Genomic DNA, 12,865 nt, shown 5'->3' on the forward strand with positions numbered 1-12,865 from the left:
CCTTCCTAACCCATTTCTCTGCAGCCAGCAAACTGCATGAAATAGTTCTGCGAAGAGGAAAACAGAAGAAAAAGTCATATTCAAGATAACAGCATGTGTTTGCATTTCCCCATTACCTACCATTCATTCACCAGAAAACTCTTGAGTGACTTCTGAGAATCTTTTTACTTCTGGTAATTATAAGAAATGCAGACCTCCTCTGGCATTTACCATCATTTTTCTAAAGGAAATTATGACTCACATTAAGATTTCATCCATGAACACATTTCACATGGCTACCCTGAGTTCTGCACTAAGCACTTGTGCTTAGTTAAGCACTAAGCATGTTAAATACATTCAAGACTGTGATCTTTGCAGGTGAGAGACTATTAGCTGATTTTGAAATGGGGTGTGTGTAGAATCACAAATTTTACCACACTATGAAAGATCCTTCTCTCCTAAGCCAATTCTGGTCCTTCTCCTGATCTCATAATCTTCTAAAGAATATCTCTCCATTTGACATAGTCAGCATTTGGTGGTTTAAATGAAAATGGCCCTCAAAGTCCCATAGGGAGTAGCATTATTAGGAAGTTTGGCCTTGTTGGAGTAGGTGTGGCTTTTTTGGAGGAAGAACGTCACTAGGGGTGGGTTTTGAGGTCTCAGATGCTCATGTAAGGCCCAGTGTTTTACTCCCTTTCTACTGTCAGTGGATGATCTTGATGCAGGACTCTCAGCTACCTTTCCAGCACCATGTTTGACTGTGTGCTATCATGTATGCTTCCTATAATGATGACAATGGACTAAACCTCTGAACTGTAAGCCAGCTCCAATTAAATGTTTTACTTTATAAATGTTGCTGTGCCTCTTCACAGCAACATGAACCCTAAGACAGAAATTGGTACCAGGAGTGGGGTATTACTATAATAGGCTGGACTATGCCTATGGAGCACTGTGGAACTCTTGACTAGAAAAGTGATTGGGTACTTTAAGGGGAACTTAATGGGCCATTCTAGGAGAAGTAAGTAAGACAGTGGTGTTGAAGGTATTTTGAGCTGTTGGGGTCTAGCTCAAGAGGTTTCAGAGCAGAAAAATACTGATATGCAGCCTAGGGAGCATTATTGTGATATTTTGGCTAAGTGTGTGGCTGCTTTCTTCCTTTGTCCAAAAAAATCTGCCTGAGGCAAGATTGAAGAGTTAAGGATTAACATCTCTGGCAGAGGACATTTCAAAACAGCCTAACATTACTGTTTCATGTGGTTATTAGTGGCTAGTCTTACAGAAATCTATAATGAAAAGGAGAAAAATGAGTAAAACAAGAAGGGTACCAGGAAATGGAATTGATCTAAGTCTTATCTTCAAGGAGATAAAAAGGATTACACAAAACCCTGAATAAAGGGAATGGTGACCTCAGGACAAAACTTCAGTGACCTAAGGTTCCAATTTGTGAAAAGGAATTTAAAAAAAAAGCTTAGGTCTGGGTGTGGTGGCACACACCTTTAACCTTAGCACTGGGGATGCAGAGGCAGGTAGATTTAAGAGTTGAAGGACAGTCTAGTCTATATATAAAGTTCCAGGTCGGTCAAGTTTAAATAGTTCAGAACAATCAAAACCAGAAAGCTAATGAAAATGTATTTGAATCCTTATTCCATGCTCCAGCAAGCAGCAGTACTTGGCAGCTTTGGAGTCAAGGACATAAGAAAGAGGCTATCCCCTCTAAGATTAAGGAAAGCTGCTGAGGGTAGGCATGAGTTAGAGATGTCCCTAAATAGAGGCCCTAGAGAGGCCATAGTGTGAGGCTATAAAGGTGAAGCCTGGGTTGCACTGGAGACCCCAAGACATTGGAAATAGGAGAGCTGTACGATACCTGCCAGGGTGCACTGCTAACAAGAAATGGAAGGAGCCCAAGAGAGAGAAGTATGCTATAGTCAGTAAAGCTGAAGGAATTGGAGATCTGAAGAACACTGTGACATCAGATATGTAGATGCAGAGTTTGGAGTTCACCTTGATGGTTTTCAATCTTGCTTTAATCCAGTATTTTCTCACTATGCTCCCTTTATTCCCTTTTGTAATGGTAATGTATATCCTGTGCCATTATATGCTGGAAGAATGTGATCTGCTTTTTCATTTGGATTTTATAGGGGACTATAATTAAAAGAGTTCCCTGAGTCTCAGAAGAGACTTTGAACTTTAGACTTCTAAACAGTGCTGATACCGTAATAGACTGGGGGCTTTGGAGCATATGTTGTTAGAGTTTCTACTGCTGTGAGGAGACGCCATGGCCAAGCCTCAGGTTCTTCATAGGTGAAATGAGGAAATTTGCTGTTAACATTCATATAGTCTGTAGCAGATAAACTTTAAGATATTAAGTATAATATCTTAAATATATGCATATCTTCATAAGCAATGTGATGCATATAAATTACACAATAAATGTTAGATTTTAATATAAATGTTACTGTTAATAATAAATTCTGGCCAAAGAAAAAATATGGTATTAAAGAAAGGAGATTTGCTCAAAAAAGGCCATGTACTTAACAAGGATGATAGTTATTTTACAGATTCTGAAGGGTAGAAGCTCCCTGGAGGAAATGGAGAAAGTCATGGTGGTAGTTTTGTTTTGTTTTTTGAAATGTACTCCAGACTGCAGACCAGGCATAAGACATGGTTTGGGAACAGAAATTGCAAAACTGGAGCAGAAGCAGCATAAAGTAGGGCTGGGGACTTCAACCATGAGGACACCATCTGGAAAGCTTGCTTGGCAAAGACACAACATTAAAGTCTTGACTTACTTTGCTAAGAGTTTAAGCTCAAAGAAGGCAGATGATGCCAGTAAAGAAATGACTTTTCTAGACTTCAAGCAGACAGAATGAGAGAGAAGCTGCATATGGGATGACAAAATCATTATAAATTTGAAGCAATAGTAGCCACTAAGCATCAGGAAACATTGGAAAAGAGGAAGAGGAGAGTAAATGGCATTTGGTATATGCACAGGTTAGAAAACAATGTCAAAATCCTTCCACGTCTTTCAGATCACCTGCTCCCTGAGCTACAGTTGTGCTATGGTTTGTTTTGTTTCAGGATAAAGAATTTGGAATGACTACCTTGGTGACAATTTATTTTTTATTTTATTTTATTTTATTTTTCGGAGCTGGGGACCGAACCCAGGGCCTTGCGCTTCACCTTGGTGACAATTTAAAACAGACTCATTCTTTCCTGAGGTGAGTTCCCAGCACTCACTGACAGAGAAGTATGTCTAGTTTGGTGGATAGCTTAGCCATGACTCTGAGTATCTGTGATGACAGGCAGTGTGGCGACCTGAAGCAGAAATGGAATGCTTTAAAGAAGATACCATGAGGCAGCTTGACTATCTCCACAGTCAATAGCTTATTTATCCTAAAATCATTTTTAATTAGTGTAACATTTACATTTATAAAGTTATAGCCATCTTCATAATATGGAAAGACTGTCACTAAGATCCTATATGTCAAATGCAAAGAAAGTGATGGGGTAACAGCCCACAATAGAATTTTATTTAATATTTGACAGATGTGTAGAACCTCTGAGGCACATACCTGTCAAATTTCAAAGAGGCTAATAATGTGGATGTAAAAATTAATCCTTCATTTCAGTAATTGTCAGAAATGCACTTCAAAAAATAAAAATACCATATAATTCCATTAACTATTTTGTTAAATGACATTACAAAAAAAGGAGAGGGCATTCAAGAGTTCATGGAATAGCACCCTGAAATGTCAGTTCCTTCCCAATTTCACTGCTGTTTTTATTATTAAACTCAGTCCATTTTATCAGACTATGAAGAATACACCTTCACCTAGACTCCCTTGGTATTGTATGTAACAGAAAAATGCTATCACAACATTTCAATGGTTAAGAAACTTTATGAGAAAATGGTTCCAAATGTTTGCCAAGCCCTTCCAAACCACACTGACTGAATAACATCATTATGATATCATGTTTCCCATTGCCTCTATTACTTAAGCCTGCCTCTCCTGAAATAATACTTGGATGGAAAATTTAGATTATGGAATATATATATGCGATTTCAAAAGACCCTGTATATATAGTTAATATATATATATATATACACACATATATATGATGTCAAATAAGTTGTCTTCAACAGTTTTTCATTAACTATTTTTATTGACAAATATAACTTTTCAAACTTTTGCTTACTAGAAATTTTGAGCAGAAATTATCATTATTGTCTCTATAGCTAATCAAATACTCATTTTATAACTACTAAATTTAATGTTGAAGACAGTCAAGATTACTTATCACATTACATTTAAAATATATCCTCAGTTAAAATATAATTAAATCATTTCCTCCTTCGCTTTCCATCTACCCCTCCCATCAACCCTCTCCCCAATTCATGGCTTCTTGCTTTTAACCATTGTTGTTACATATACATATATACAAATACCCCTAAATATACAACCTGTTGAGTCTGTTCAATGTTGCCTGCGTGTATATGTCGAGGCCTGACCACTTGGTACTGGATAACCAATCAGGAGACTGGTTATTTAATTAGTCCTCTCAGCAGCTGTTTACTATTTGTAGCTCTTGATTTAGGGATTGAACCACTGAGATTTCCCTCGTTTATATTGTCATGTCAACTGCTAGAACTGTTTGGACCTTTTAAAAAAATTAGTCATTTTATTTATTTATGGCCCAGATGCTTCCCCCCCACCCCATCCCCTCTCTCAGAGTTCTTACCCTCCATCCCCTGTTCAGGTCTTTTTTAGGCAACTATTTTCTTGAAATTTTCCTGTCAGAGTTAGACGGGGCTGTTATTTAGTTTGTCTCTATGAGCCTTCATGGGCCAAGGTTGTTGATTCTGTAGGTCTTCGTTTGGTATCCTTGACCCCCCAGGATCCCTCAGTCCTTACCAGAACTCTTCCACAAGTCTCCCAAGATCTGCCTATCATTTGGCTGTGGGTCTCTGCATTTGTTTGCCTCTAGGAGATAGTTATGCTAGGCTCCTGTCTGCAAGCATGGCAGAGTCTCACTCATAGTGTCAGGGTTTGCTTCTCTCACATGGCATGGATCTCAAGTCGAACCAATTATTGCCTGATTGTTTCCCCAGTCTCTGCTCCATCTTTATCCCTGAACATCTTGTAGTCAGAACAAATTTTGGGTTGAAGATTTTGTGGGTAGTTTTATGCCCTTCCACTAAAAGTCCTGCCTGGCTACAGGAGGGGGCCACTTCAGTTTCCATATCCCTAGCTGCTAGGAGTCCCAGGTCTCTGGCTTCTCTCAGAGGTGCCTGTCCTCGCATTTGCACCCTCTTTCCCAACCCTCTCCTGCAACGCCTCTCCCCCCAGTTCCTCACATCTTATCCTCACCCTGTTCCCGCCGCTCCACCCACCTCCCATGTCTATTTTATATCCCCTTCTGAGGAAGATCCTCCTCTGGGCTCTCACTGTTACTTAGCTTCTTTGGTCTGTGGACTGTACCATGTCTGATGGGTATTTAGGTATCCAGTTTCTGACTATTACAAATAAAGGTGCTATGAACATGGCTGAGCAAGTGTCCTTGTGGAATGATGAACGGTGTCTTGAGGTAGAACTACTACTGATTTTCTGAGAAGCTGTCAGGTGATTTTTCAAGTATACACTCCAATCAGCAGTGGAGGAGAGTTCCCCTTACTTCATAACCTCACCATCATTTGATAGAAGACTTTCTGGTCCTTTGGCTCTTACAATCACTCCATGTCCTCTTCTCCCATACTCTCCTAAACAATAACTGTGCTATAAATATATCAAGTAGGCTGGGCATCCCACAGTGTTCTCTGTATTTTGACTGGATGAGGCTTTCTGTAATGGTCTCTGTTTATGATAAAGAAAAACTTCTTTGATGAAGAGTGATATCTATCCTTATCTGTTGGTAAGTATTATCTTACTTAAGTAAAACCTTATATGTAAACATAAGTATTCAGAGTGCAGTTAGGGATTATTGATTTCAGAAAGTGACCTCACTAGCCATATGGTTTTGCCTAGAAATATCAGGAATGATGTTCTTCCTGTTGAGTGAGCTTCAAGTCTAATTATACAGTTGCTGAATTCTGCCAAGATATTAAGTTCTACTATTATGCTTTTAGGGATATCTTATAACGCTGGTCATTTTGTATGTTGTTGAATATTTTAAATAAATGAAATCAAATCTTTTTCAAGTAGTAAAAATATAATCAAATTTATTTTTGGCATTAGTACATATAATCAATACACGCTCTGAATCATTTACCAATGATTCAGAAAGTCCAGTACAAGACCTACTCTTCATTTCAGTCTGACACTAGACTCTGCCCAATGGGGCTCTTACAGATAGAAGCTGCTCTGAGTCAAATGACTTGTGAAGAAATACTGTGTTCAAGTAACGGCTTCTGAGTAATAGTAGCCCAAATGCCCATTAATAGACTTGAGATTATACATACTAGGGAAAGATCACTCAGCTATAAAAGGGAATACACAATTGATGCATTCTAAGAACAAAGGCACAGGGAAGAACTCAGACAGAAAAAAATCCATTATTCTTTAATCTCGATAAATGAATAGCTAAATCTGTACAGTTGAAGTACTGAGGGGAGGTTGCCCAGGTCTGGAGAAAGAGGAGAGGTGAGGAAAATCTGGATATCTGAAGAAAAATGACTTTACTTTAGAAATATGGGAAGGTTCTGGAACTGAACAGAAATTGGTGAGTGCATAAATGTGTACATAGACTGAATTGTTCAAATCATCTTATAAAGGTGCATAAAATAGACAGAAATCTTGTGTATTAGCAAACACAACACACAGAAGAACCCATATCTTTCTTCTTCACATATTTCTTTTAAAAAACGATTTATTTATGTCTGTATGTATGTCTGTATGTTTGTAGGTCTATATGTATGTTATATACATTGTTTGCATGTACATCTGTGTACTAGAAAACAGCAACAGACAGTTGTAATCTGCCATGTGAGTGCTGGGAATTGAACTCAGGACCTTCAGAAAAGCTCTTAAGCTATGAGACATCTCTCTCTCTAGCCTCCACATATTTCTTTCTGGTAACACATTTCATTATTTTAGTATTTTCTAACAATTCTTCATTGCATTGTTACGTCTTCTCTTTCCCCCAACTAAACTGCTGATGGCAAGCCTATGACACTGCTGTTAAGGGGCAGAGCCTGCAGAAGGGTGAGCCTAGTGGTTAGATGCCCTTAAAGGGACAACTGGGACCCGTCCCCGTCTTTTTATATCTGGAGTCCTATGAGGAATAAAAAGAGTTCTTCCACAAAAGAACCTAGCCACTGGTCAGCCACTGGTCCCTCTCACAGGCTGAAACCTCTAAAACTGTTTCACTGTCCTCCACTCCTGCCTCTGAGCTGATTACCTTGGGAACTGTGCACTTCCTGTGAAATATTCTGATTCCTGATGGTCTCTGCTTTAGTTACTTCATGCTCTGTCAATCAGCTTCTTGATGTCTGTCATGTCACTGCTCCGATTATAATTATATCTGTAGAGATTTACCTGAGGTCATGAAGGAACAGGGCCATCACGAAAGCACTACAGCTACCTCCAGCACGCTTACAGTCTTGGCTCTGAAATGTCTTGTCATTTACAGCGCCTTTAAAGAAGAGACCCAGGGAGGCTGAACATTTTAAACTGCGCATACTGAGAACCCTTGATGAAATGTCACTGGAGCTACTTATATACTTCCAAAGAGACATGGCTGACCTGCTAAGAGCCTGTTCCACTTTAAGAAACACATGATACCAGTTAGAGTAATAAAATCAAAAAATATGTACTCTAAATTTCTAAGAGCAACAGGTGATCTAAGTAGTAAGTTCCCTTTGCTCCAAAGCACACTGGCTTTACTTTAAATATACTCCCCCAAAAGAAGAAAGCCAAAGTTGTTGTTTTTTTTTGGATTTAAAAATTTTGTTTTTAAAAATTCAGAACAAAAATGTACAGATTTAATTTTCATGTGCTTGCCTGTGCAAAATAGTGTAACAGTGGGCAATGCTACCTACACCAGTTCGCATAAAGCAAAGCCTCTCAGTGGTGCTATAAAGAAAGTGCACCCCCCAGACTGTTTATTATTGCTTCTGCATGTGGTGACCTGCACTCGAAACTCTTACTGGATTTCACCTGATCTATGCCACCTTCTAACACAAAACAAAAACAACAACAAAAAGACTACAAATGGCTTTCCTTTTCCCCCTGTTTGGAGGTCCAGGAGACTTGTTTGTTAGTGAAGGGCATTCTTCTCTGTCTACTACCTACATCAAAGGAATGCATGCCAGTGAATTCTATGTCACTAAGACCCTAAAAGCCCATGGCCATAATGATAAGAGGATCCTGCAGTAAGGTGTCAGGAAATCCAATAACTGGAATAAAGGAAACAGACAGGATGATGCATAAGAGTTTATGAGGAAAGAAGCTTAAATAGGTGAAAGCCTGGGAGCCCAAAGGGGTCGTGGGGGCAGGGTGGCTAAAGAGGGGGACTTCAAAGAGAGAAATCAGCTATGAGCTGTTAGGAGCTCTCACCTGTCAAGAGACTCAGAGCTCGGTACTCTACACAGGGAACACAGGCTGCCATCCTCAAGCAGGGAGGAGGACCTACCATCATCATTTTGCATTTTGCATGCATAACATATAGCAGTAAGTTATCCCTTCTAAGGTGTATTCCAATTTTATTGTTCCTATTGAAAATGCTTTTGTATATTTCATATTTTAGTCTGTGACACATTTCATTCATTCATTTATTCACTGACTTACTCACTTTTGTACTTAAGAAAGATTTACTGTACTAAATACTGGATTAAACAATATCATTGCCCTTGAAAATTTTATGACTTTCTCTGCAAAGTACATACAAATATTTTAAATTTGGAGAATGAGGCACTTCTTTTCATAAGCAATACACTGTGTTGATCAAGTTAAGAACATGTTCAGTCACAGTAAGAAGGACAGTTGGAGGCCACATCAATCAGAGGACTAGGTAAGTGACCTGTCTGCCAACTGGACTACCTACTCTCTTGACTTAGTTCCCACAGACCCATTCCACGGCCCCATCTACTTCATTGTCTACCTCACGGCCAGGCATCTGTCCCCAACTTCAGAAGACCTCACCTGCTCAGATGCTGGCCACACCAGTCAGAAGACCACATGCTGCACCAAGGCAACACCAGCTGCCAGAAGTCCAGTCCCCAACCTGGACAGAGTCTCCCTACTGGCAAAGGCAAACTCAGAAATCAGCACCTAGACCTATAGATAGTCATCCCAAAACAGCGGCCTGAGTGCCAGTGTAAGAAAACAACCAATAACAGCCAGGCAACATGGCAGCAGCAGAGAGGTCACCTGCCTATAACTGTAGCACCTGAAATAGTCCATCACAGCTGGGACCCAAGAAAATGAAATTAAAACCAACTTTATGAAGATGAAAGAGGTCTATAAAGGGAAAATTTTAAAAAAGTCCCTTAAAGAAATAGAGGAAAACACAAACAATATATAGGAGTAAATCAATCAATCACCTAAAGAATACCAAGAAAATCAAGAAAAAACAAATAGGTAAAGGAAACTGTTCAAATCAGAAAAACAAAAATAGAAGGAATTAAGAAAGCACAAACTGAGGGATTTTTGTAAATGGAAACTCTAGATAAGCAAACAGAAACTACAGACACAAGCATCCCTAACAGAATACAAGATATGGAAGAAAGAGTCTCAGATGTTGAAGATACTTTAGCAGAAACAGACTGATCAAAGAAAATGTTTTACCTAAAAATTTCCTAACACAAAACATCCAGGAAATCCGACACCATGCAAATCTAAGAATAATAGGACTAGAAGAAGAATCCTAGCTTAAGAACCAGAAAACACATTTAATAAAATCATGGAGGAAAAAATTTCAAACCTGAAGAAGGATATACCTATAAAGGTACAAGAAGCTTACAGAACACCAAATAGATTGGACCAGAAAACAAAGTCCCCTCAGCACATAATAATCAAAACACAACACACACACACACACACACACACACACACACACACACACACACACACACACACAAAACAAAGAAAGGATATGAAAAGCTGCAAGGGAAAAAGGGTAAGTAACATATAGAGGCAGATCTATTAGAATTACACTGGACTTCTCAACAAAGGTTCTAAAAGCAAGGAGCAGGGCCTGGACAGAACTGCTGCAGACTCTAAGAGACCAAGATGCCAGCCCTGGCTACTACTTTAGCCACCAAACCTTTCAATCACCATAGATGGAGAAATGAAGCTATACCACGACAAAACCGAATTTAAACAGTCTATCTACATAAACGAGCCTACAGAAGAGACTAGAAGGGAAACTCTAACCAGAGAAGGTTCCTATACTCACGAAAACATAGGCAAGAAATCATCTCACAGCCGCAAAACTCAAACAAGGGAAACACACAAACATGAAATAACACACACACACACACACACACACACACACACACACACACACCACCACCACCACCACCACCACCACCACCACCACCACCACCACCACTACCAACAACAACAACAACAAAATAACATCAGGAACAATCACTGACAATTAATATTTCTCAATATCAATGGACTCGAGTTCCCAATAAAAGGACACAGGCTAACAGAATGGATAAAAAAATGGGATCCTTCAATTGCATACAAATACACCTCAACATCAAAGCTAGACCATTACCTCAGAATGATGGGTTGGAAAATGATTTTCCAAACAAAGACACAGAAGGAAGCTGTGGAGTTACTCTAATAATTAACAAAATAAAGTTCAAACCAAAATTAATGAAAAGAGATGGAGAGGGACATTTCATATTCAAAGAAAAAATTCACTAACATGCCATTTCAATTCTTAACTTCTATACCCCAGATGCAAGGGCACACACATTTGTAAAAGAAATATTACTAAGATTCAAATTAAACATTGAGCCTCACACATTAATAGTGGGAAACTTCAACACACCCTTTTCACCATTGAACTAGTCATCTGGATGAAAATTAAACAGAGAAATAGTGGAGTTAACAGACATTATGAATCAAATGGACCTAACATATTTACAAAAAATTGCACCCAAACACAAATGAATATACCTTCTTCTCATCATCTCACAGAATGTTTTGAAAAATTGGCCACATAAGTCATGTAGCAAAGCAACTGTCAACAGAGCAAAGGGAACTGAAATAGCCTCCTGTTATTCCCTATCAGACTACCATGAATTAAATCTGGATTTACATAGGAACAGAAAGCCTACAAACTCATGGAACCTGAAAACCATCATACTGAAGAACTACAGGGTCAAGGCAGAAGTTAGGGAGAAATTAAAGACTTAGGAATCAATGAGATCAATGTACAATGGACCAAAACTTGTGGGACACAAAGTGGTGCTAGGAAGAAAGCTCATAGCACTAAGTGCCTTCATGAAAAAGGTAAAGAGATCTGACACTAGCAACTTAACAGGACATCTGAAAGCTCTAGAACAAAAGGAAGAAAACAAACCAAGAGAAGTAGACAGCAGGAAATAATCAAACTCAGGGCTGAAACCAATATAATAGAAACAAAACAAGAACAATACAAATAATCAATGAAACATAGAGTTCGTTCTTTTTGAGAAAATCAGCAAGATACACAAGATACCCTTATCCAAACTAACAGACACAGAAAGAATATCCAAGTGAAAATCAGACATGAAAAGGGGGATGTAACAGACACAGAGGAAATCCAAGGAATCATTGGGTCATATTTCAAAAATATATACGCCAATAAAACTGGAAAGCCTAAAAGAAATGGACGTTTTTTTCTAGAGGTAAGATAATAATTACCAAAGCTAAATCTAGATCAGATAAACTATTTAAGTAGATATGTAACAGCTAAGGAAATAGTAGCAGTCATTAAAAATCTAACCACCCCACCCCGCAAAAAATCTTGAGCTGGAGCTTTAGCATAGCTTTCTATCAGACTTTCAAAGCAGAGCTAATACCACACGCCTCAAATTACTACACAAAATAGAACAGAAGGGACATTGCCAAATTAATTTTATGAGACCACAGTTACACCCTGATACCCAAACCACACAAACATTCAACAAAGAAAGAGAATTACAGACCAATTTTCCTCATAAACAATGATGCAAAAATACTCAATAAAGTACTTGCAAACTGAACCCAAGAACATATCAAATATACGATCCACCATACTCAAGTAGGCTTTATCACAGAGCTCAGAGAGTCCTGTGAAGGAGGAAGAAGAACTGGAGGGTCACAGTGGCCAGGAACCCCAAGGAGATAAAGACATCAGGGATGGCCTGCAAAAATCAACTGATCGGGACTCATGGGGGCTGGCAGAGATCTGAGAATCTGTAGGGGTCTGATCTATTGTCATATATGTCATTACTGAGCAGCTCAGTGTTCTTGGGGGAATACAAAGAGTGGGGGCATAAGGAGGGAGACAGAGAGGAAGGAACCTGTCCCTGACTCTGTTGCCTGCTTGTGGGACCCTTTTCCTCCTACTGGATTGCTTCATCCAGCATTGATGTGAAGGAACACACCTGCTCTTATTGTAGCTTGATATGCAGAGTTTGATTAATGTCCCTAGAGGCATGCTCTTTTCTGAGAGAAGGCAAAGTGGGGTGGGGAGGGTGTTAAAGAAGGGGTAACTGTTCAGGATGTAATACATGAATGAATAATAAAGATAAAATAATAATAAAGGACAGCTCACTTTCTTGGTGATTCCTAAACTATACAGAAAGGTGAAACACCATGCTTACTGAAATCGGTACATGAGTTACCAAAGGAGATCGCTTTCAGCTGTTGTCCCCAGCCCTGTCCCATACTGAGGACTGACTCCAGGA

The 12,865-nt window shown here is 39.1% G+C and overlaps 1 protein-coding gene across 30 annotated transcripts in view; it reads right to left on the minus strand.

Annotated features, from left to right (window-relative positions):
* Gtdc1 (glycosyltransferase-like domain containing 1) overlaps positions 1–12,865 on the minus strand; it is a 395,485-nt gene that overhangs the window by 89,512 nt on the left and 293,108 nt on the right. The window contains exon 1 of one of the 30 annotated variants that reach the window (XM_063284096.1): positions 7,512–10,432. The exons of the other annotated variants lie outside the window; for them this stretch is intronic. Within the exon in view, the coding sequence (XP_063140166.1) occupies positions 7,512–7,711 (200 nt within the window). The 5' untranslated portion in view covers positions 7,712–10,432. Of the gene's footprint in view, positions 1–7,511; positions 10,433–12,865 lie in introns of those variants that run through there. 30 annotated transcript variants of the gene reach the window in all.

This window comes from Rattus norvegicus, chromosome 3 (genome assembly GCF_036323735.1).
Source record: "Rattus norvegicus strain BN/NHsdMcwi chromosome 3, GRCr8, whole genome shotgun sequence".
NCBI lineage: Eukaryota > Metazoa > Chordata > Mammalia > Rodentia > Muridae > Rattus > Rattus norvegicus.